General features: G+C 42.5%; 1 protein-coding gene and 1 long non-coding RNA gene across 2 annotated transcripts; one reads left to right on the top strand and one right to left on the bottom strand.

The window, feature by feature from the left end:
- LOC131463080 (thymus-specific serine protease) lies at positions 1 to 24,563 on the bottom strand. The gene is made up of 13 exons (XM_058634754.1): positions 24,474 to 24,563; positions 22,372 to 22,547; positions 19,931 to 20,030; positions 10,043 to 10,172; positions 9,413 to 9,536; positions 8,074 to 8,151; positions 7,832 to 7,879; positions 7,631 to 7,750; positions 2,520 to 2,684; positions 1,807 to 1,954; positions 949 to 1,128; positions 711 to 865; positions 1 to 273 (listed from the first exon to the last, which is right to left on the bottom strand). The coding sequence occupies exons 1-13, from the start codon at positions 24,529 to 24,531 to the stop codon at positions 202 to 204; spliced, it is 1,554 nt and encodes a 517-aa protein (XP_058490737.1). The 5' UTR covers positions 24,532 to 24,563; the 3' UTR covers positions 1 to 201.
- LOC131463081 (uncharacterized) lies at positions 3,424 to 8,529 on the top strand. Its single transcript, XR_009240942.1, has 4 exons — positions 3,424 to 3,516; positions 7,617 to 7,778; positions 8,084 to 8,142; positions 8,357 to 8,529. It is a non-coding gene; the product is annotated as an uncharacterized LOC131463081 (long non-coding RNA).
- Positions 24,564 to 25,167: the final 604 nt, after the last annotated feature.

Consider the following 25,167-nt stretch of genomic DNA (forward strand, 5'->3'; position numbering starts at 1 on the left):
AAATAAAACTGTTCAATCTAAAAGAGAAATGAACATGAAACACAAATGAAAGGTTGGCAAACACACAGATACAGTATAACTGCACAGATCAAGTGCAGAGCTGTGGGATGGTTACAGCAGGCAGCCACACCAACACCAACTTAGACTGCTTCACCTCCAGGGGACAATGATAAGACCTGGTCCAGTTACATTGTGGCCTCATCACACTCCTTTTCTCTGCTTCTCCTCGTGGGCAGCGGCCTCCAGCCACCACGCCACATGTTTCTCAATCTCCTGAAAGATGAACAACAGGGAACGTGATTTATTCTCTTTACTCAAGTATGGACTGACTATCAAGTCTATACTATGTATATTCTGCTAACTGTCTATAATGTACATTCTACATTCTATTTTGAACTCGTTTTTTATAGTCCACGTGTTAATATCTTTTTATATTGTACTCTTCTTTTTTGGTAATGCATGTTTATTATTTATGACCTTTATCTTTACTGTCTCTTTGCTGCCGTAACACTCTCGTCCTTCAGTTTCCCTATTGAGGGACTAATGAAGGATGATCTTAAAGTTTACTTGTAGTAAATGTAAATATCTTTTCACGACCACTATGAAGAGATGAAACACATTTACCAACACATACGCTTGTCTATCATAGATCAGTGACACTGACTCATATATCCCTGATGTCTGTGGACCTGTATGTGAGGACTGTGTACCTGTCTGGCTCTCTTCAGTGAGCCGCGGTCTGTGACTCTCGGACTCATCATGTCAGCACAGTGAGCTGTGTCTTCAATGAAGATGCTCTGATCTTCCTCTTCTCCCTCACTCCTGCCATGGACCACTGACAGCGCCCGCCATGGGTCACCTCCACCTGTGGACAAGTTTACTGTCCAACTAAATTCATTTGTTGATATTTTTCTTGATTCCTAACATTTACTGTTAATCCAGCCTCACCATTGACATACAGGACCCTGTGTGTGTGGGGTGTGTCTCCTCCATAGTAAGTGTTAGTGAAGCTAATGTGTGCCGGCAGAGAATGCTGGGAAATGCCAAACAGCAGCGTGCAGAGCTGAGTACTGGTCTGCAGGGTCAGCATCCCAGAGAACGGACAAGTGTTGTCCTCACAAGTCTGGTCTATACACACACGCACACACACACACACACACACACACACATACACAGATATTATGAGCAGCATTATTATTATTATACTATTATTTTATATAATAGAGTGATGTGTGTTTACGTGTGTGTGAACTTTTGTACTATTGTTACCTCTTTAGGACCTTTACTATAAACACCAGTAGTCCTCATGGAGACCAAGACCTGGTCCTAATGAGGCAGAACCTCATTTCTCAGTAACTGGGGTGTGTGTGTGTGTGTGTGTGTGTGTGTGTGTGTGTGTGTGTGTGTGTGCGCATGTGTGTGCGTGAGCGTGCAGGCGCATGTGTGTGTGTGTGCGCATGTGTGCGCATGTGTGTGTGTGTGTGCATGTGTGTGTGTGTGTGTGTGTGCGCATGTCCAGGTATTACTAATGTTGTGGGGACCTAAAACTGTTTACACAGTCACATTATGGGGACTTGTCTTCCTTGTGGGGACAAAAATCAAGTCCCCATAACATAAATGACTACATTTTAAAGTGAAGATATGTTTTAAAATTAGGTTGAGGTTAGGATTAGGATTAGGATTAGGCCAGTAGTAATTATGGTTAAGGTTAGAGTAAGTCTCCAGGAAATGAATGTCAATGCAATGTCCCCTTAAGTCATGAATGTTGAACGTGTGTGTGTGTGTGTGTGTGTGTGTGTGATGTACAGAAGCCAAACTCGGTGCAGGTCTGGTAGGTCCACTGTCTTGCTGCTCTTCTGCTGGAGTGCAGCGACGTGTCCATCAGATCCTTCACTGCTCTCTGATGAGAGACGTCCAGACAGGACTCCTCACTGGTGTAAATGCTGCGGTAAATCTGCAGGTGTGTGTCATGCAGAGACAGAACTGAGAGACGCAATAGAACTGTCACACAGGAACCAACCAGCAGATCTCCAATGATCCATCAATAAAACCTCCAAATGAGAAGCTCATCAATCATCAAGTAATCATTAGGAAACAAGAAACTAAGGATTAGATACTCATTATTATTAGTTGACTTTAAACTAAAGGTCAGTTAATCATTAGTTCATTAGGTAATGTTGACTAATCATTAGGTTACTAATGATTACTTTCTGGTTACTTAACCTTTTTTAATTTTATTGAAAATTGTTACCAATTTCTTTCATTCACTGATCTGAACAAAATGACACTGACTAATCATAATTATTATTGTAGTAATTTATAACATTTTAACTTGCACCATGATTTAGTGTTGACAGTTCTGTTGAAGGATGGTTAAATAGACAATATACACTGTCCTAATGGATACATCTCAACAGTATTCATAAAGTCTGTATGATGAGGGGTAAACACACAACCATAATTGAAATAATATTTGATGCAACAGTGACATCTGGTGGTGAGGTTAGTGATCTCCATACCTGTGCAAGTTGAACAAGGCGTCCGTATGCATCCATTTCTCCCTCATGGGCCTCACTCTTATTGGTCATGAGAGTGCAGAGGTCTTTGATAGACATGAGGACTCCTTCCTCGTTGTACTGCACGGTTCCCATGACGATGTCAGCCAAGTTCTGCATCAGCTCCATCTGAATAAAAGGATGTGGTAAAAATCGCCTTACAATGTTCTGAGCTCAAAGCAAAGTGACCTCATCTTTAATGCTCCACACTCCTGTCATGCAGGAGGTGCATGTGAGACGACCTTCTTCTATGAGGCAACGACTATTGTAAATGGTCTGAGTGATCCGAACAGTCCTGAACCCCTGACAATGAAGTCTGTCGCTGCATTACCACCTCCAGGCACATTCAGAAAGGAGGACACGTGTGCTCGTAAGAGGTGGCGTCATGTTCAATAAGTCTCTCTAACATCGCCCTCACACAAAGCTGGCACATTCCAAGAAGAAACATGAAAGTCGGTGACACTGTCATTGGAAAGGCAGGCGTTGTACAGACAGTGACTGATGATGAGCGGTGAAGATTTGTTTTGGTGATCAGAAGATGAGAAAGGAAGGACGGCATTCCTGCAAGCCATCCATCGTCCAACGCACAGTCCAGACGTGGATCCTTCTACTAGAGACTGTTGCAGGACTTCAGTCTATTGCCAGATCCTTTTTGGTAAAATGAGTTTCTTGTGTTTACGATCTAATATAGTGAAACATTTACTTGTTTTTTTTAAGAGAGAAAAAAAATGATGTTGCTCTGTAAAACACTCATAATTTGGTGGGAGTGTAAATGACCTAAATGTTGTCTTACTTTTATTGTGGTAGGTCATCTGTTTAAATGTGATGCTTTTATTTTGAAAGGGCAAAATACCGGAAGTAGGGAAAAAAACGAGGGAAATGTAGTAACAATCAAGGCTGCAAACGGAGTCTCAAGCACTTTTGGTGGTTTTTGTTAGCACCTGGATGACAAGGGCACAAGGTGAGTGTATGTTTTATTTGGTATTATATGTGTGTGTGTGTGCGCGTGTTTGTGTTTGGGATCCATTTACGACATGTTTTCAATAAAGCATTGTGAACCACCAGTAAAGGAGCCAGACCGTTATTCAGCCAGGGATGCTGCACATATCAGGTGAACAAGTGTCAAACAGAGTGTAACAATGGACTATCAAATAAGAATCTACATGTGCTCAAGTCTATGACTTCTCAACAAAGCTGGCCACTGTATTTCACTGTTTCTCTCACTAGAAACTGCTTTGTACACTAGTTCAATTCAATTCAATTCAATTCAATTCAATTCAATTCAATTCAATTGTGTAGTGTAGTCACAGTTCCATTATCTCTTTTGTTGTTGTTTCTTTTCTTTTGGAAATAAAAGTTTGCAGTTGCAGTAAATACAGTTTCATCGTTGCGTCGTCCATTTTAGTCAGAAGGCTACTTTTAGTTATCCTGGCCATGCAGACATTTATCATTGCCCCCGTCCTGAAGGCCTAAAACACGCAATCATAAACCCCCCCAGCATCAACTAGCCAGCCAGCATGTACATGTGGGCCGACAGTATGGGGCCCATGTTACTGAAACCGTATGGGACCTAGGACTGGGCGATATACCGCTATATTTTTGAAAGAGATATGTAGTTGAGACAATATCGCCCATACTATATATTATTATTATATATTATAATAATAATTATATATTATTTTTATGTTGCCTTGCGAACGTTATTTAATAAACGCCGACTGTTTCTCTCTGAGCCTACAAGCAGAGGTGGCCCAAGTTATAAGCGAACTAAGCGGCGGCTTAGGGCCCCATGACCACCAGGGGGGCCCCAAGAGCAATAAAAAAAAAATCTATTATTATTATTTTTTTAAATGTTTAAATGAGTGATGACACATTTCAGTGTCCTTCAGTGGAAAAAAAGCTGCGAAATGTAGTGAAAACACAGCTGAGAGCAGCCCAGTGTGTGTGTGTGTGTGTGTGTTACTTTTTTTTTTTATTGTTTTTAAATGTATTAAATAACAAGTGACATGATTGAATGAATGAATGAATGAATTTTTCAATGTAAATTCAGTAAACCATACTTAGTGCTTCACTTTGAATATGACAGTTTAAATAAATGTGTGATCTCAGTGTCCTCTAAGGTTAAAAGGTGGGAGGGGAGCCCCAATATATTGTTGGCACGTGAGCAAGGATGGATTACTGATCGAGCCGACCGGGCCCAAGAGGTCAAGGGGTCACTTCCTTAATAAGTCAAAAAGCCAAAGACTGTGAATGTGAACACATTTATGTATTGACCTTCTCCAGCTCTCAAAAATGCACCAGAATATAAGAAATCACATCTACCAGATTCAAACTGTTCTGGGGGAGGAGCCCCAGATCCCCCTTCCCATGTGCACCCACTCTTGAACAAATAGGGAGGTGTAACCCAGATTACTAGGCCCTTATTAGAAGTTAATTAGTCAGATCGATAAATTAATAAATTCACATTATTTTATTTGACAGATAAATAGGTTGATTTAAAATAATCTTACACAAAATGAATAAATAGGATTTATGATTTAAATTTAAAATATGTCAATAAATAGATTAAAAAGGAAAGATTTATATACATAATGTTTGTTTATATCTGCTAAAAGGAATATTGGTTCATCTCAAGTGTGTCGAATGTGCCTTTCTAAAAGTGTACAAGATACGAGTGACATGTGGAGTTCACGTAACGTGACGCAGCGCAACCAATCAGACGCTGTCTGGGTGTACGTGCACTTGTGTTGGATTCTCTCACTCTCTCTCTCTGCCGAACTGTCGTCAGGGTGGCTACATGCTAGTCTTTTGCTGAAGTTGTTATTGTTTTATGTGAGAGAGTCAGATATTTAAGCGTCTGAGTTTCATCATCAGCGCAGAGAGCGAAGCTTTTTGCCGTCGGTTGATTAGCGGACTGTGTATTTTGTGACGAAAACGGAAGAGAAACCAAAACTTGGACAGATGAGAGCCGTGTATTCTGCCTTGTGTCCGGAGTGTGTGTGTGTGATGTGATGCTTGAGCCTCTGGCCGGGTCTTTTTCCTTTACATGGATTTCTGGGTTGAGATCTGCATGAAAACTTCTTCTGCTGGGATTCCTTCCATTTTGTAAAGGTAGAAGGGAACCTCAGTAGTCGTGGCGAGCTACCCAAAACAGAGACTGTTGACTATTCTGTGGCCGGATTTGTTGTGAACTGTTGTTGACATTTCGTGTGTCGCTGACAAATTTAAATTACTTTTGTCTATTTTTATTTTATTTTTTTTGTTCTTTAAATCAACACAATATAATACATTTAAAACATATTTGTTGGTTGTGTGAATTCTTTATTCTGTCACTCAATGCATATTGCCAATACCCCTTTCTCCTATAGCGATCTAGAATCTTCTGATTCCCTAGCCCATGAGGTAATTAGTGCACTGATAGAATAAACATATCTGTATCTCCCAGTCTTTATCATAAACAGTTATAGCTGAGGTGGGTTACAGAGGTCCTTATGCATCTGTGCCAGAGGAAGAGTCGTTCATAATCTGTCTGGATTAATACAATTCATAATGTAACATTATAGTGTTATGTGTCAATAATCGTCAAGCACAGGTGACTACGCATAGTTGGAGGGGGGGCCCCCATCAAATTCTGCTTAGGGCCCCCTAAAGGCTCGGGCCGGGCCCTGCTTACAAGTCTAGTTCAGCTGCTCAGCCACGGCCCTTACATGTACTATGTACTATGTACTATGTACTATGTACTACGTAGTGTTGTCCCGCCCACGTTACACATCACAACAGACATTTGAACGAAAACATGGCGGACACGGTGCAGGTGGAGCGTGAGCAGTTGGTGGCTAAGAAAAAGAACGCTTTTATTTTCCTAAATAAAATGTGTACTTTTACTCTGATACATGTCCCTTAACCATCTTTGTTAGTCGTTACTACAAAATAAAAGTTGAGCTGGTGACGTAATGCCTGTTTGTTGTCGCTAGTTTTTAGTGGCACCAGCTGTTATCCGCAGATTTCGGCTCCATGTGGACTTAAAACACATCAGGGGCTGGTTGTTTACTGTGTCCGACACCGAGGCTCTGGTCTCCGGATTTCTGTTGTACACTCCGGGCGCCGGGTTTCAGTTATCAGCTGAGCAGCTAACCGGTGAGCTAGCGAGCTCACGCAGATAAAGCCCAGATTTGGTCTGAATTAAAACACAGTGTGACGTCTAGAAGCTCCACAGACTCCAAAGGTTCCAAAAAGTTTCAAACGTACAAGCAGACACCGGGAGTTTGTCACCATTCATGACAGAAGGTTCATTTTAATAGTGTTTGAAGTTGTTTGCCTGTACCTATTATTATGCTTTTTGTTCAGAAGCCACAATAAATGTCATATTCAAAACTGTAAGTTCACTTTGTTTAAATACTTTTACTTCTAATACTTAAGTACAGTAAATGTCAGGTACTTTAAGACTTTTACTCAAGTAATATTCTAAAAGGTGACTTTAACTTCTACAAAAGTCATTTTCTGGTAAGATACTTGTACTTTTACTCAAATATCAGCTTTCAAATACTTTATACAAGACCGCCTGTGGTTTCTTATATTTCTCTGTTTTCTGTATACTACTGTGAAGCTGTAGGCCTGTTTTTGTTTACTTACTTATTCTGCCTATATGTGTAGGCTATTACTATAGATTTTCTTTTATTATACTTTACATGTTTCAAACAGGCAACACTATTGTTCGTATCTGTTGTTATATGCACAGCTGTGCGTTGAGCAAAAAACTAAACTAAACCTAAATAAATGGTTGATGGTGATGAGTTAAAAGTACACACTTGACCCGTTTTGTTCAAAATATCGTTATGATATCGCATATCGCCATTGAGATATGAGTTTTGGTCCGTATCGCCCAGCCCTAACAGGACCTGCATAACTTCAAACACATTCTCCATTAGTATTCACCCAGGTACAATGGAAAGGCCACTAAGTGGGCATGGGCAAAGCCTGAAGATAACGGCCCACATGGACATGCTGGCTGGGTTTGTGTCAGTACCTTTAAGCCTTACAACCATGTTCTATCCCTTAAAGTCCAAAGGTGTCACCTGATCATCAGGAACCTTGGGGATCTGACAGCAGCCAAAGTCCACGGCCACCTTGCTGGCGCTACCGTCCATCAAGGCTTCTTCCACTGCAGCAAAGGCGTGGCGCACCACGGCCAGGCACTGTAAGAGGATGACGAGGAAGAGGAGGGTGAGTGTGACCATGTGAGACACAGATAAACAGGCAGCTGCTCGTCTTCACACCTTTTCTGAGCCACCAAGAGCTTCATTCATGAGACTGGTGCCAACGATCTGAAACAGAGAAGATGACACATGGTTATTTAAAGGAGGTAGTGTCACACATGATAATTATTGTTAATTAGCTTTAATGTATGGTGACATGTGAAGAGGTTTACTTTCAAATAATAGAAAACCATTACATTGAAGTCACATGTGGACAGGGAATAAACTGCTCTAATGTTCTAATGTTGCAACCATGGATTTACATTGTTGTAGGCAGAAAAGTCCAGCGTTGCCTTTACAGGAGCAGAAGAGGCCACGGCCCCGAACACCAGGTGAGGAAACTACATCACAAACAGAGACAGAGGGAAAAACAAAGTCTTATACAGGGTTTAATGTAATGTAGAAAATGAGACGGAGAGAAGATACAAACGTTTCCCAAACCATGAAATAAGTCCATTTCATAAGTCTGTTTAATCCACAAAGGTATTTAGTTTACTGTCACAGGGAAGCAAAACAAAGCCACATTATTTCCACCTTCTATTACAGGAAATGAGACTTGGACACAGAGTATATTGAGGATGACTGTCAGGAAGCTGTTGACTGAGAGAAACACCATATAACCGGGCTATTCAATTAGCGGCCCCAGGGCTGGAACAGGATCCAGCACCTCTTGGTTTTGGCCTGCCTGCGTTCTGGGACTTGTTTGGGGCGACCCGGTACCTTTCGTATAGAAAAAAAATATATATATTAAAAAAAAGTTGAAAAATAATGTCGAAAAATAAAATTCAACGAACAAACCCCAAAGAACTGCATGTTGTTTATTAAGATTTAACATCATTTGAGAGAGTGGGAGATCTGTTGGCGCACTGAAAAGCTAAAAAAAGCATTACTGTGGATGAACAGCTCTTTCCAACAAAGATGCAGCTTCATCCACTACATCGTCAGCAAACCAGACACATTTGGCATCAAGTTCTGGCTCGCTGCAGATGTCGATACTCAATACATGATTCTTGTCATAACATGTAGTACATCATGTTGTTCTGCATTTACAAAATAGAATATATTGGCTCCTTCCGTATGTTGTTGTCATTTCTTTATAATGACCAAATGAATGGAATAGCACTGTCATATAAGACTTACCTGTAACCCCTCATATTCTGAATAAGACGAACAGATCCTGACTTTACTTATTACCACTGTCTTTGGCAACGTAAATGTATTCAAAGATTTCGGGGCACAGTAGCATTTTCAGGGTGAATGTTAGGAGAGATCTAGGCTTTGTCATTGTTGTCTCCACTCAAAGCACATCATTCATACCCATTTACAATTCAAACTGTGTGATAAGTTGTTCTTATTAGTCAGAATTTTTTTTTTTGATAAACTGGTGTAAAGATAAACCACCGACTGGCACTTTAAGGGCCCTAACCCACAAGAGACTGTTATTAAGGGCAATGAGAGGGTTTTCACTTGTGTGGTCTCCCTTACTAATGCTAAAGATTTGAAAATCTTGTTAGTCTTTTAAATAATTATTTAAGAAAGGCAAAGAGCATGCGTCCATGTGTCCATGTGTTTGAATGCTCATATTTGATTCCAGCCTGTTACCTTTCCTCTGAACCAGGCAGACAAGGCTCCAGCATAAGAGCCTCCAAAGCTGATCCAGGTGTTCCTGTGGCTCAGACTGAAGTTTTGGCTGATGTGGTGGTGAAACACAGCCAAGTCAGCAAGCCTGAACAAAGCACAACAAAAAAGCATTTATCATGACCTGGCATTATGACAGGGTGAGGGACATAAGGTTGATCTGTATGGTCCTAATGTTGACTCACTGTCTTTGAGTCATGATGCTATCATATAGTGCCAAAACATCATCATGTGAGAAAAGGATGTTTGATCGTTGTCACATCATCAGTGAAGTGTGGTGCACAAAACAATCACACATGCAGAAGCACACACATACACAAATACACACTTAAAGGGAAAAGGAAAACTGAATCAACACTAAGAGGGGGCACTCAGGGGCTGATGGTAGCTCAGTGGTACAGTAGAGCGAGTCATCTTTCAACTTGAAGGTTGTGGGTTCGATGTAGACCACTAGTCTAAAAGCTGAGGTGTCCTTGGTCAAAAAAGCTTAACCCCACGTTGCTCCTGACGGCTGTCATATGCAACAAGAGTAAGTGCAGGGTGTCCTCTTAACACATACACACACACTGGTAAGTGTAGTGAGCCAACACTAACGCTTGCTGACTGCTCAGGTCTGCCAGGTTTTCTGTTTTAAGACCATCAGGGTTGATGCTGTCACCATAGAAACGATGCTCCACAGCCAGGAGTAGAGCCCTGTGCTCTTTAGCCATGTCAGCATGATGACCTGGGAAAATATGTGCAAAGCAGATAAGATTCAATGTGTTTTACTAAGATCTTTTTTTTAAATTAATTTGCGTTTCATTATAAAAGTGAGAGTAGCTTCACTTTTCTGACCATGAAATTCCACAAAAATGTGCCAATTACGCTCAGCAACAGCCAGAAAAGAGAGAAAAAAAATATAAAATATCTGAAAATAGATTCAAAATGTCTCAAGAGTGTATAGTGGTATTTTCTAAAGTTTTCCTTTACAAAACGATATTACAGTTTTAATAAAAGCACAAAAATGTCATATTGAAGAAGATGCAGCATAAAACAGTGGTTCCATAATACTGGGCCAGAACCCAAAAAACAATTTAGGCGGATTCACCACCGGCGTGTTTCCACCGGCTCTACTCTCCTCACCACAGCATGGTTAAGTAGCATCTCCACTAGCATAGAACCTGGTACCAGGTACTTTTTTTGTACCTGCTCTGGCAAGGTTCCAAGCGTGCTGAGTAGGTAACTATGCGTGGCGTCGCCCGACTGCCGGCCACTGATTGGTCAGAGTGCCGTCACAGGAAGAGACGTCCGACACAGAAATCTAGCTGAACTGTAGATCGGTTAAAACTACTTAACAATCCTAAAAACGTGGGTTCATCTCCAACAACTACCAGGGAAATGTCTAAAATCTCAATATTTAACAGAGGAGTCTGGTGTATTTAGCGACAGCATTTCTAAACGCGACCGGCATCACAAACCCTGCTGCTGTATTTCAGTGTCAGATCATGGAGGAAGTACTGAACAAATACAAACAACAAACCACTGCTTAACAAGTCATTCATCACTCGTTTGTGTGTGTCGTGTGTAAAACAAAGCCACCGCAGTTTCACGCAGCTGTGTAGGGATGACTACAACCACATTGAGTAGGTACTTTTTTGCAGTGGAGATGCAACCTAAACCGTTAAAGGGCCATTACAGACTCTGGGAACCACAAGTAAACCTGCATTTTGGGACCTAAGTGGTCTGTTAGGGTGATAAGGTAGGACTAGGTCTTTCAGGTATGAAGGGGCCTGACCATTAAGTGCTTTGTACGTGAGGAGGAGGATTTTAAATTGAATTCTAAACTGTGGGTGGAGCCAGTGTAGAGAAGCTAACACTGGAGTTATATGGTCTCTCTTTCTAGTTCCTGTCAGAACTCGTGCTGCAGCATTTTGAATGAACTGAAGGGTTCTAACAGACTTGTTGGAACATCCTGATAATAAGGAGTTACAGTAATCTAATCTAGATTAACAAAAGCATGAACTAGTTTTTCAGCATCCTGTAAAGACAGAATGTTTCTAATTTTCATAATGTTCCGCAGGTGGAAGAAGGCTGTTCTGGAAATGAGTTTTATGTGTGAATCAAATGACATTTCCTGGTCAAAAGTAACTTCAAGGTTCCTCACAGTGGAACTGGAAGCCATGGTGATGTCATCTAAAGTGACAATGTGATCAGAAAGTTTTTCTCTGAGGTGTTTAGGGCCGAGTATAAAAGTTTAAAAGTAGAAAGTTACAGGTCGTCCAGGACTTAATGTCTCTGAGACATTCCTGGAGTTGAACAACCTGATTTTATTAAATATAAATATAGCTGTGTGTCATCTGCATAACAATGAAAGTGTATGTTGTGCTTTCTAATAATGTTCCCTAGAGGAAGCATATATAAGGTAAAAAGTATAGGCCCAAGCACTGAGCCTTGTGGAACTCCACAATTAACTTTTGTTTGTAGTGAGGCTTTATCATGAACATGAACAAACTGGAATCTATCAGATAAGTATGATTTAAACCAAGAGTCTGCTCCAATCTCTGCAGTAGAATATTATGATCAATGGTGTCAAATGCAGCACTAAGATCTAACAGGACAAGTAAAGAAACTAGACCATTATCTGAAGCCAAGAGAAGATCATTACTAACTTTAACTAGTGCTGTTTCTGTGCTATGGTTTAATCTAAAACCTGACTGAAAATCTTCAAACAGGCCATTAATGTGCAAATATTCACATCATTGATTACTGCCTTTTCTAAGATTTTAGAAACAAAGGGAAGATTAGATATAGGACGGTAATTAGCTAAAATATCTGGGTCAAGGGTTGCTTTTTTTGAGAAGGGGTTTAATAACTGCTATTTTAAACGTTTGGGGCACATATCCAGTTAATAAGGATAGATTAATTGGAGTCAATATAGAGCTGTTAATTAAAGGAAACACATCTTTAAACAGTTTGGTGGGGATAGGATCTAACTGACAGGTTGATGGCTTGGATGATGAAACTAATGATATTAACTCAGGGAGATCTATAGGGGAGAAACTGACTAACTGTGCACCTGGTGCTTCTAAAGCTCTTCTAAAGCAGATGAGACAAGTTAAACCATGGTGCTCGTCTCATCTGATTCACCACTTTCTTTTTCAGAGGGGCAACACAATCGAGTACACAGTGAGGCCGCTGTACTATCAACAAGGTTATCTATGAGGGCGTGAGTAAAATCACAAAAGGTACCTTCAGATGTACTGACATATGGCACGGAGTTAAATAAAGGTGGCACTGTCTCTTTGAATGTATTAATATTATTATCAGACAGGCACCGGCTGTAGCTGTATTTCTAATTAAAGTGTACTCTTGGGAGGCAAAAATGTGTGGTAGTGCCCTCTTGAGAGGCAGAACACGTGCTAAAGTTGATAAGTGCTCACTTTAGCACAAAAACACACTAAAGTGCAATCTTGGCTGCTTAAAACATGATAAACTGTGAACTTGGGTGGCAAAAAGACGTGTGCCCTCCTCATTGGCCAAACACACTAAACTGCCCTCTTGGATGAAAAGAAAACACTTAATTGCCCTCTTGGATGGTTAAAACTCTACTCTGAGATCCCTGAAGAAGGTCCTTTCTATGGCTGACAGTGACTCTGCAGCATGTGATGCCCGGATGCTCCTGCGCAGTACAGATTTTGAATTTATTCTATGCATGGAGATTACCTGCCATCGCATCTGTTACGCTTCAGAGAAAGAACCTTGACTTATCAGTATCATACACATCGTAGAAGGGGTCATACAAAGAGTGAAGGCAATGAGGACAGATGAGGAGTTCAAGGTCCTTTTTACAAAAGCAAAAGGGCAAGCTGAAGCAGTAGGCATTGAGGTGCCAGAAGAAATACCTGGATAAGCCAGACGCAGGAAGTATAGCTCTAAATCAGCTACAGAGGAATATCAAGCCCAAGACTTAGAAGAGCACTACCTGGGAAACCTGTTCTTTACCTTTCTACATTCTTTACCTTCCCTGTGCAACATTACTGTTGCAATGACTTTTATGTTGGGCCCTTTTTTAATCTATATTGAGCCAGAACTATATCTCACAGAACCAGGATTATCTGGTGCTAATATGGTGTTAAAATGCACTCGAATACAGGAAATGGCATCTACTTAATTGAAAATGTTCTGGGGGAACATTAGGAACTTAGTGCCCTCTTTAGTGACGAGAATGCACTGTATGCACCCTTTTGTTTTCGCCCCTGCCTTTCAAAAAGTCTGTGCACGCCACTGCTGCTCAGTTAAAGGAATAGGTGGTTCAGTGGAGCTGTGGCTCTGTGTCAGCCTGGTGCTGAAAAGAAATGTGATTATTCTTATTTTCTTCAATTAAAGAGCACACTTACTCAGTCAGAGCCCTGTAATGGAAATACCAACACATGAAGGAGCTGTCCATTCAGCCATTTGAGAGAATCCATCCCCTCTTCCTCATAGGTTCTGACCATCCTCACTTGATAATGCCACTGGAGCTACTGAGAAGTGAATCACCTGGGGCACCATTAGCAGTCAAAACCCGTCTGGGTTGGACACTTCAGGGTCCTATACATGCACTCAAGCAATCCCTTACGGTACTGTCACTTCACATCCTGTGACACCCCACCAGCAGACCTTTATCAACAAGTTGAAAGTTTGTGGCATATGGATGTGCTCCCCTGGCAAAGTGAAAAGGCCAGCACAAGGTCACACCAAGATCGAGAAGCAATCAGTTGCCTGGATGCAGCAGACGGCATCAGTCGCTACGCCACTCCTCTGCTTCGTGCCCAGAACTTCCCTCAATTATGTGCACCCAAAGGGGCTGTGTTTTCCCACCTCACAAGCACTAAAAGGAGGCACTCCAAAGCCCCAGAACTAGCCAGAGCTTATCAGTCTGAAATACAGTGGCTGGAACAAGCTGGCTATGTAGTCACTCTGGAGTAAGGTGCAGAAGACTCACCAACCAGTACATTCTTAGTGGTACATAACGGGACGCCACAGATTTACTTTAATTGCTCCTTTGAGTACCAGGGGGTCGACCTGAACCAACTTTCAACCTGGTCCAACACCATGACCTTCTCTGCTGGCAGTTCTCCTCCGCTTCAGGGAACATGCTGTCTCAGTGACCAGTGATATATGTGGTATGTTCCACCAGGTCCGACTCCTCCCAGAGTCACTCCTCCACTTCATCTGGAGAGACCTTAACCGTGATACACATCCACAGTTTATGAGTGGTGGGTGCTTCCCTTCGGCACAAACTACAGTCCCTGCTGTGCCACATATGCACTCCAGAAACACATCTTGGACCACACACAGCCTGGTGATGCAGTCAAGGAGTCATTCCTGAAATACTTTTATGTGGATAACTGCCCCCAGAGTGTAGCTGTAGAAGAGGATGCCAAAGCCACTTCATATCAGTGGCTAGACACACCCCAGCTTCAGAGTTCACAGTGAAGACCTGAAAAAAACAGCCTATTGTGGACTTCATTCAGCACCATCTGCATGTTCTGTACCAGACTACACCCAGTTTGCAACCTGCAGTGACCTCATAACTGCTACTGCACATTCCCTATACGGGGCAGCTAACAATACACTACAAGCTGAGGACTAACGTAAGGCCCAGATCTCCCTCCTTCAACGAGTACAAGACTGTTTTCCCATGGAACTTGCCCAGCTGAGGTCAGGGAAGCCAGTGCTTAGAGGCAGACACCTCCTTACTCTGGGCCCAGAATTTGATGAGAACAATGACCACATACAAGTAGGAGGTTGCCTACGTCACAGCAGCCAGCTTGACCCCGAGGCCATCCATCCCATCGAACTTAAATGCATGACCACTTGAGCGGTACATATTGACACCCTCGCCAGCATCAACTTACTTACTTACTTCCCTTAGCCCTTTGCCCCTATCGGAGCATAGGCCACCGTTGATAGTCCTCCATTGCACACGTCTCTGGGCCTTCCTTCTTAGTTCTTGCCAGTTGTTGCTGATTCTCTTCATCTCCTCCTCCGTGTCCCTTCCCCAGCTGTTTCTAGGCCTGCCTCACTTTCTTTTGCCCTGTGGATTCCAGGTCAATGCCTGGTGTGTGATGCTGGATGGCGGCTTCCTAAGGGTATGCCCTATCCAGGACCACGTCCTCCTGAGGATTTGACTGCCTACTGGGTTTTGTCCAGCTCTATCCCACAAATCAAGTTTGCTGATCTTGTCTGTCCACTTGATTTTAAAGATTCTTCTCAAGCAGGTGTTTATGAAGGTTTGTATCCTGTGTTGTGTTGCTTTTGTTATTCTCCATGTCTTGGAGCCGTAGAGCAGGACTGATTTGACATTAGAGTTGAAGAAGGTTCAACTCTAAGGTTGCTCTTGCTTTCCCTATCCTGGCTGTTACATCCCGATCTGTGCCCCCCTGACAGTCTACCACACTTCCCAAGTACACAAGGGACTCCGTCTCTTTCACCTCTTCCCTTCTTATTATGACTGGTGGGATGTTGGTAGTGTTTATCTCCATGAGTCTTCTTTTTGCTGATTTTGAGCCCTGTGCCGATTGCTGCTGTATCCAGGTGGGTTGTCTTATCTTGCATCTGTTTGTGATTGTGTGAGAGGAGTGCCAGATCGTCTGCAAAATGTAGGTCCTCTAGCTGTGACAAAAGTGTCCACTGGATCCCATTTCTCCTTCCTGTAGTAGTTGTACCCATAATCCATAGCCGGAAAAGAAGAGGCGACAGTAAGCACCCCTGACGTACTCCTGTCCTTACATTAAAACTCTCTGTTAGCTGTCCTGCATGGGCTACCCTACACTTCATGTCCCTATATGTACTCTGGATTAGAGATATAAACTTCTCTGGTATACCGTAGTATCTTAACATCTTCTACAGGGTGGCCCTGTCTTTAATGTATAAGGGAGAGTTCCATTCCAGTGACTGCTCTATTATGATGCATAAGGTGGCAATCTGGTCAGCAAAGGATCTGCTCTTACGGAAGCCTGTCTGCTCATCTCTCAGCTTAACATCCACTGTATCCCTCATTCTAAGAGAATTCTGTTGAAAACTTTCCGCCAGCTTCAACACAGATGCCACAGATGCCTTTCTCATGGCTTTGAGGTGACTCATCGCTAGAAGGGGCAAGCTATTTGAGCTGCTCTCAGATCAAGGGACCAATTTTAAAGGTGGTGATCGGGAACTGCAAGAGGCCTTCAAGCCCAGCTAGCACCCCAACAGATCCATTGGCGATTCAACCCACCAAGTGCCCCCCAATCTTGGAACTCAATTTTTATTAAAGTTAAAGGAACTCAAAACCCCTGGGCTACACCTCAACGGATATCGCTGACCCCTGATCCCATCACCCCTAACTCCTTGCTAATAGGATGGCCAGATGCGTCACTCACACAAGTGGCGTATCCTGAATCAGTTCGTTTCTGGGCAGAAGACACTGGCACCTTAGTCAGCTCCTAGCTGACCATTTCTGGTGTAACTTCATTAAGTTCTACCTCCCCAGCCTCCAAGCTCAACAGAAATGGTATTTGGACAAGCCTGATCTGCACCTTGGTCAGGTGGTGATGATCATGGACCCTCAGTGCCCTTGTTCACTGTGGCCAGTCGGAAAGGTCACCACCATTTCTCCTGGACTTGACAGAAAAGTGAGGTCAGTAGAAGTGAAAGTGGGGGTGCAAATTTACACACGCCCTGTGGTTAGGCTCATCCAGCTCCCTGTATTGCCGGATTAATCATCATCAGCTCTGAATGCACTACAGCAGCCTTTGGGATGTTACTTCAGGGATGGAACGGTTCATTCAAAAAATTCATCCCGCTCGGTACGCGTGTCACGGTTCGGGACACGTGTGTACCATTTGGCTTATGATGCACAGAACACAGTAAAGCAATGGGCGGTGTTTCTAGTGAAAGATATGCAGCCTTATGTCGTGGTGGAGGATGCAGGATTTCAGCATATGATTAAAGTACTTGAGCCGTGGTATAATATTCCATCCCGCCGTCACTTCAGCAACACAGTGATTCCTGAACTTTATGAAGAGACACGAATTGTCAAAGAATTGTCCAACACAGCTTACGTGGCTCTTACCACAGATGGATTTAAAGACGTTTATGTTATTTTGCATGTTGTGTTATTTTGCATGTTGTTTTGTGTTTTTACAGATTTGGTTTGTAGTTGTGCTTAATGTTTTTGTATGTCGTTTTCTCTTAACTGACCGTGAACTATACACAGACCTGCCAGTAGAAAGTCTAATTGGTAACGAGCCACAGGTGGTGGCGAGCATGAGAGCGACCTTTTATATTTCAGAGGCCGGTGCTCACGAGGGAGAAGAAACTGCCAGACTGCCAGGAAGCGACCGGCCGCTAAAGAGAGCACCCGAAGCGCAACAAAACCAAAATCCAAAACCGCCAGTAGATGGCGGTGTTGCCTCACACATAAAATATCAACGGGATGATTAGACTGGTTCACAATCACTTATCAACTGTTTACAGGAAATTAAATCTTGGCTGACCTCTAACCTGCTCCAACTAAACAGCCGGAAGACAGAGTTGATTGTGTTGGTCCAAAGTCTCTCCTCAACAAGGTGGGAGATCTGGTCCTCTCTGTTGACAACATCACCACTTCACTGTCCACGGAGGTTCACAACCTGGGTGTCATTCTGGACGCTACTCTATCATTCGACACATATCAAATCTGTTACAAAATCTGCATTTTTTCACCTCAAAAATATCTCCCAAATCTGGCCATCGCTCACTGATTCTGTCACTGAAACCATTCCTTCATCATATCACGCCTGGACTACAGTAGTTCCGTCCTGTTTGGGGTCCCGAAGAAAACCCCGGATAGGCCTCAACATGTCCAGAACTCTGTTGCTAGTTTTCTCACTCGGATCAAACCTTGGCAACATATCACCCCCACACTGAAACAACTGCACTGGCTCCCCGTTAAGTTCCGGATCACCTTCAAGCTTTTCCTCCTTTGCTACAAGTCTCTCCATTCACTTGCTCCACATTATCTCTCCGACCTCCTCCTGTCCATCCCGGAACCTGCGGTCTGTTGATCTAGGTCTCCTCTCCTTTCCCCGGACCTGCAGGCAAAGCTTTGGCAACAGGGCTTTCAGTGTCGCTGCTCCAACCCTCTGGAACTCACTCCCTCTGGCTGTTCACTAGGCACCAACTCTGGAGTCATTTAAATTTCTGTTAGAGCGACACTTGTTCCAGCAAGCTTTTGCCACCTGATTTTTTTTCTTCTCGTTCTCTATTGTACAGCGATTTCGTGAAAGGGGCTTTATAAATCTAAGTCATTATTATTTATTATTATTTCAGCTTCAGAGAAGCACTACAATAGTATAAGGTCGCTCTGCCTTACTACGGTTAACCTGTTTGTGCTGCATTGAATTGCCAGCATAATTAGCACAGATATTGCAGGGAAGCAACATCTTCCCCACAGAAACTGTGTGTTTTCTAATAATGTGCTTTCTAATAATGTTCCCTAAAGGAAGTATACTAATAAAAAAAAAAATATAGCCCCATGCACTGAGCCTTAATTAACTTTCGTTTGCAATGAGGCATTATCATTAACGTGAACAAACTGGAATCTATCAGATAGAATAAAAACCCGCAGAGGGCAGTACTTAAGGCAGTGATTGGGTTCATTCACATGTTGAGTTTAACATCGAGATTTTAACAGTGTATTAAATGCAGAACTAACACTATTAGCCCTTTTCCACCATGGCCCCGGCTCGCCTCGCCTCGACACGGCACTGCATGGAACGGCATAGGTTGCATCTCCACTGCAAACAAAGTACCTACTCAACGTGGGCGGAGTCATCGCTGCACGGCTGCATGAAACTGCACGGGACTGTCACACTGTCACAGGACTGAAATACAGCGAGAGTATGTATACTGCCTCCCAAGAGTAGAATGGGAGGCAGGGCCTTGGGAGGTGTATATAAAGTTTGACTTTAAATCTTCCTTTTTGATAAAGCCTATATTTAGGGCCTTATAGTTATTAACATTGTTCTTTCTCTCCCTAGTTGGTGCCTTTCCTTCCCCTCTCTCTCTTTTTGACTGTTGATATAGAACTATAAACTGATCATAACTGATTCAGAATTGTCTTGTCTAAACCTGTAACTGTAATATATCTGCTACTTATCTCTCTCTTCTGTCTCTACCTCGCCTCCCTCTTTCACTTTCTCTCCCCTCTTTCTCTCCCCCTCCTCTCCTCTGTCTTCCATTTTGTCCTTTCACCCCAACCGTCGAGGCAAATGCTGCACATCTCTGAGTCTGGTTCCCTTCTGTCAGAGATTTCTTCTTCTGTTAAAAGGGCATATTTTTTTCTCTCCTGCCTAGTGATGCCTAGTGCTTGCTCATTGTTGGATTTCTGATAATGTATGTTGTGATTTGGCCCTTTACAAATAAAATTGAATTGAATTGAACTTCAAAAAACCTGAACGATCACAGAACAAATAGGAAAATCAGGACGTCCCAGTTTACCTGCCAGTACATCAAACTCATAGATGGGCCCTTCTCCTCCAATAAAGAGGAACACAGGACCATCAGGACGCTGCCAGTACTCCTCATTCACAAAGAACCTCTGGAAGAACAAAAGACAGACAGTGTTGAAAAAAGTTTGGAAACAGTGCAGCTTTCATTTGTTCACATTATCGGGTCACGCGTTTGTGTGTGTATGTGTGTGCGTAAGTGCGCGCTTGTGACGTGTGCACATGTCTTTGTATTGTAGGATTGCAGTTTTGTACTTAAATGGTGTTTGACTAATAAATGGGATCATCTTAACATGAGGCCTAATCCATTTCAAGGAAGTTGATATCATACAGTGTAATTTGGCAACTACAATGGGACATGATGCAATTTCAAGTTTATAATTGTGTATCTTCAATTTGATGTTACAATTTCATCTACAGATGAAGTCTGATTTAAATCCCATTCTTTAGACAGTTGTTGTTTTGTCAGATGACTTTGGGAGCAGTCAGTATCAGTCCTGTCAGTCCTCAACAGTCTCAATCCTCTAACAGTGCAGTAACAGCCGTCACAGTCTGAGAAAACATTCACAGTGAGTGAGCTCACGTGACATAAACTCTGTCTCTGTATTGTGGAAATAAAACCTTCTCATATGTATTTAATGTAAACTGAGCTGAACCCCAGTATGCTGCTGTTCTTCAATTCATGTAAGCTATGGTGGAACTTCAACTCCTTTTTCCGGTCTTGGTCTTGGTCTCGGTTTTGTCTTGACTTGGTCTGTCGTGGTATCGACACCCTCTGGTCTTGATATTGTCTTGGTCTTGGTCTTGACTGCAAGTCTACATCTAAGGCCCTATGCACACAAACATGTAAAGAATCATTTTTCTTTGCCATTTTGAGAATATGTTTTCTGAAAAAACAGCATTGTTTCAGTCAATGTCTTCAACCCCCCCAAAACGACTCTTAATGCTGTAGTACCTATGCCAGGCCTGTGCGTGGTGCTGTAGTACCTATGCCAGGCCTGTGCGTGGTGCTGTAGTACCTATGCCAGGCCTGTGCGTGGTGCTGTAGTACCTATGCCAGGCCTGTGCGTGGTGCTGTAGTACCTATGCCAGGCCTGTGTGTGGAGCTGTAGTACCTATGCCAGGCCTGTGCGTGGTGCTGTAGTACCTATGCCAGGCCTGTGTGTGGAGCTGTAGTGCTGCTACAACAAAATCGTAGAAGAATACGTAGTTCAGTGATACATCTCAGCATTCCTCTTAAGGTCATGTTTTTCTTTCTTTCTTTTATCTTTCCTGTTTCATTGTGAAACTTACCTCTCATCGCTTCACTTCCTGCCCCTCTGTGTTTTCCCTCCAGTCTTGATTGTCTGCCCCGCCCTCATTAGATTCACCTCCCTCCTCCTCATGTGTATATAAGCTGTGTTCCCGTTCCCCTCTGTGCACCGCGGTAGGATTGGATGGATTAAAACATGTCAATATCAGCAGAGTTTCAGGGCGTTCATGGTAGGGTTGCTGGTTCAAATCCCTGCCAGGTAAATGGCTGGGGTACCACTGAGCAAAACAACCCGATCATTGTTAATTGGACACTCTAAATTGACTCGAGTGATGGAGGAGGGGCATATCCAGTGTACTCCTAATGCTGGTCTCAACATAAGGCATCGGGCATAAAAATGGATGTGTGGGGGAAGCAGAAAATATATATACTATATATCTCAGCAGTTTCAGAGATGGAGAGATTGTTTCAGGTCATCAGATGAAACAAGAGCATCTGTCTGTGCTCTTCTAATGTCTGTGAGTGTTGTATGAACCTGTAAATGAAAGTCAACAATCACCTATGTTTCCAGCAATCCTACCTACAGCAGCTTTAATTGTTTGATTATAGAATCCATTCCACTTCTTCATGGAGCAGTGTCAGTACGGCTCACTCCTCGGTCTTCTAGCCTTTGATCAGATAAATATACCGTATATGGTGATGTGACAGTGTGTGTTGTATTTTCTAGGTTTTCCGACACTTATTTTGTCTTCATTACAGTTCAAAGTAACTGCTTTCACATCCCTTCAGTCTTTTTATCACAGTTTGAAGTTCTCCCCAATTCTCATCCTCATTCTTTTATCCTCATAAAAACAATATGTTGGATATTGTTTATCTCAGTGTGGAAAGTTGAAATGATTTTTCTCACCCCTTTATCCCAGTTTGTTGCACATTATCCTCCATGTATGATACATGTGTCATACATCTAACATGTAATCATGTAATCATGATGCATACACCCATATGTTGGAGTTTGTTATGCTTATATCAACGTAAAGCTTAACTGCTAAATGTGCTTGCACTTGTATGAATTGTATATCACATCTGCCACTATTTACTTTGCCATTTCCGTCCTGTTTTCTGTATATTCCAGTGTCTATTTGCTTAAAATTAGACACTGGAGTAAAAAAATAAATAAATACCTGAGTGAAAGTAGCACCGTCTTGTGGGTTGAAGTGGTTCAGTGGCTGTTGAATCTGTCCCTTCTTCACATGTAGGAGCGGCTGACGTCCACTGATGCTGCGTATAAGGAGCTGCTGCCTGACCTCGTGCAGCTGCAGGTCACGCACACGCTGCTTGAGGCTCAGCAGAACTCGACCTGGCAGTGGAATAGTAGAGAAAGACAGTCGTGGAATAGGAAGAACCATGTTTTTAATCTATTTCTGAAGAAACACATCACACTCACTCGTCTTCTTCCTGTTGCAGCCACTATAGCAGCTGACCCACAGCTGGCACTCTGCAGTTACACCTATTTCAACTATTATCTATTTTTGGAACAGTCTCCATCTAACAATAGTTTCTTAAGGGACTTGATATGATTATTTTACATACCTTAATATGTACATAACCGTCCCAATTATCCGGAGTACTCTGGAAGTTGTCTGGGTTGGGTTCAATTTAGAGTGTTCAATTATCTCAATCAATAAGCAGCAATGGGGATTGGGTACCTAACTTAGAAGTACTCCTGACTTGTTAAGATTCAAACCAGCAACCCTCTGGTTAATAGCTACCTAATGGCGTGTTTCCACTAGCGCTACTCGACTCGCTTCGACGCTGTGCGGTTATTTTGCGTTTCCGTTAGCGATAGTAGCTGGTACTATTTTGAGTGGCAAGGCAAGGTTCCAAGCGAGCTGAGGCGATACTATGTGTGACATCACCAGACTGCCGGCCACTGATTGGTCAGAGTTCTGTCAGAGGAAGAGGCATGAGCAAGGCGTCCGACACAAGAATCGAGCCGAACTGTAGATCAGTTAAAAAGACTTAACAATCCTTAAAACGTGGGTTCATCTCTAACAATTACCAGAGAAATGTCTAAAATCTCAATATTTAACAGAGGAGTCTGGTGTTGGCGAGCAGCATCACAAACTCTGTGACTCAGTGACTGTGTCAGACGGAGGAAGAACTGAACTAATATTTCAATCAACTGACTCTAATGATTCAGTTACACTGAAAACAACTGTTTTACAAGTCACTCGTCTCTGTGTGTGTGTGTGTGTAAAACGTAGTGCAGTGATGACTCCGCCCACACTGAGGAGGTACTATATTGTAATGGAAACACAACTCAAACCATGCTGTGCCGAGGTGAGTCGAGCTGGGACCATAGGTGGACAAGGGGCTTAAGTTCCCTTAGACCACTAGCTCCACTAGACCATGGCTGCACACTAAAATACACCAACAAAAGTCCAGTGGATTTATTCAAAGACTCCACCTAAATCTCACCGAATTTTACAGAATAACACAATATGTATACACTACCTTAATTACTAAATCCTTACCGTCACAAAATAAATAATAATACAATAGACAATAACAAGACCTTTATTACCTGTGTTCTACATACCTGCATCTGAAATGTTTACATATTTGATCCGATGGATCCAGAAGACTTTATGGATCTGTGTAGAACTTTACCTTCCTATAGCAATTACCATTTTACATTAACATGACAAAATCCATCCTGATCTGTTTGTAAATGAGTTAAACAAATCTGACCTTAAAATCACATTTTGACAGATGTTTTCTTTTTATTTTACAGTATTGCCCATCAAAACTGTAAAAAACTGTTGCTAACATGAGGACAAACCAGTCCATCACAGACACACACACATAGACAAACAAACACACAGTCACACCTATGGTCAATTTAGAGAGTCTACCTACCCTGTTTACCTAATCCCAATATTGCATGTTTTGGGAGGAACCCAGAGGAAAGCCACACACACGCGCGCACACACACACACACACACACACGCGCACACACACTCACACACACGCACACATACCTTGTTCCGAGTCTTGTTGCTGCAAAGGCAAAAGTGCTAACCACACTGCCCGTGTGGCCCACAGATAAACCCACGATAATGAAAACAGTCTTCATTATGTGCAGCACACACCAGTTTGACCAGTTTGACTAAAACTGGACCAGCTGACCAGTTTTGTTGCATCCTAAATATTCACAATGACTAAAATTCTCCACAATTCTTATGAAATGTTAAAATATTCAGTTGAACATTTATTAACTCACCAGCATAAGAACAGTTTAAGAGCAGCAGGATGAAATATGGGCTTGTTGACATCAGCATCTTTACCACTTATGAAACTGACTTAAATGAAATGTGGATCCACAAATCAGGATTCACAGCCGCTCTCTATATAGTGTCAGGAAGAGGCTGCACTGATCAGGTGATCCCTGAAAATGATATGTTTGAGTTATCATGAGCCCATAGAGACTGCTGTGTGTGCATGTGTGCGTGTGTGTGCGTGTATGTGAGTGTGTGTGTGTGTGTGCGTGTGTGTGTGTGCGTGCGTGTGTGCGTGTGTGTGTGTGTGTGTGTGCGTGCGTGCGTGCGTGTGTGTGTATGTCAAACTGCTCAGCAGAAAAGAGCATCAGCGTGGTGGTGGAATGAGATCTTTCTGAAGTAGTTGTGTTACCAGATCTTTTTTCTGTTTGTGCTGCATTAGTGCATTTAAAGCAACACAATCACGGCCTTTAACCACACACACACACACACACACACACAGTGTATTGTTTGGTATATATTTAATTTACTCTGATGAGGAAACTCCAGTTTGCTCCACCGTGAATAACAATGGTCTGTGTCAACGTGTCTGTGACGATGATGATGATGATGATGATGATGTGAGTCAGAGATCACACAGACTTGTATCAACAATGTGTGTCGTTTATTAAACTTATTGCATACACACAATAGCGTCGC

The sequence above is a fragment of the Solea solea genome, chromosome 7 (assembly GCF_958295425.1).
Source record: "Solea solea chromosome 7, fSolSol10.1, whole genome shotgun sequence".
Classification (NCBI taxonomy): Eukaryota; Metazoa; Chordata; class Actinopteri; order Pleuronectiformes; family Soleidae; genus Solea; species Solea solea.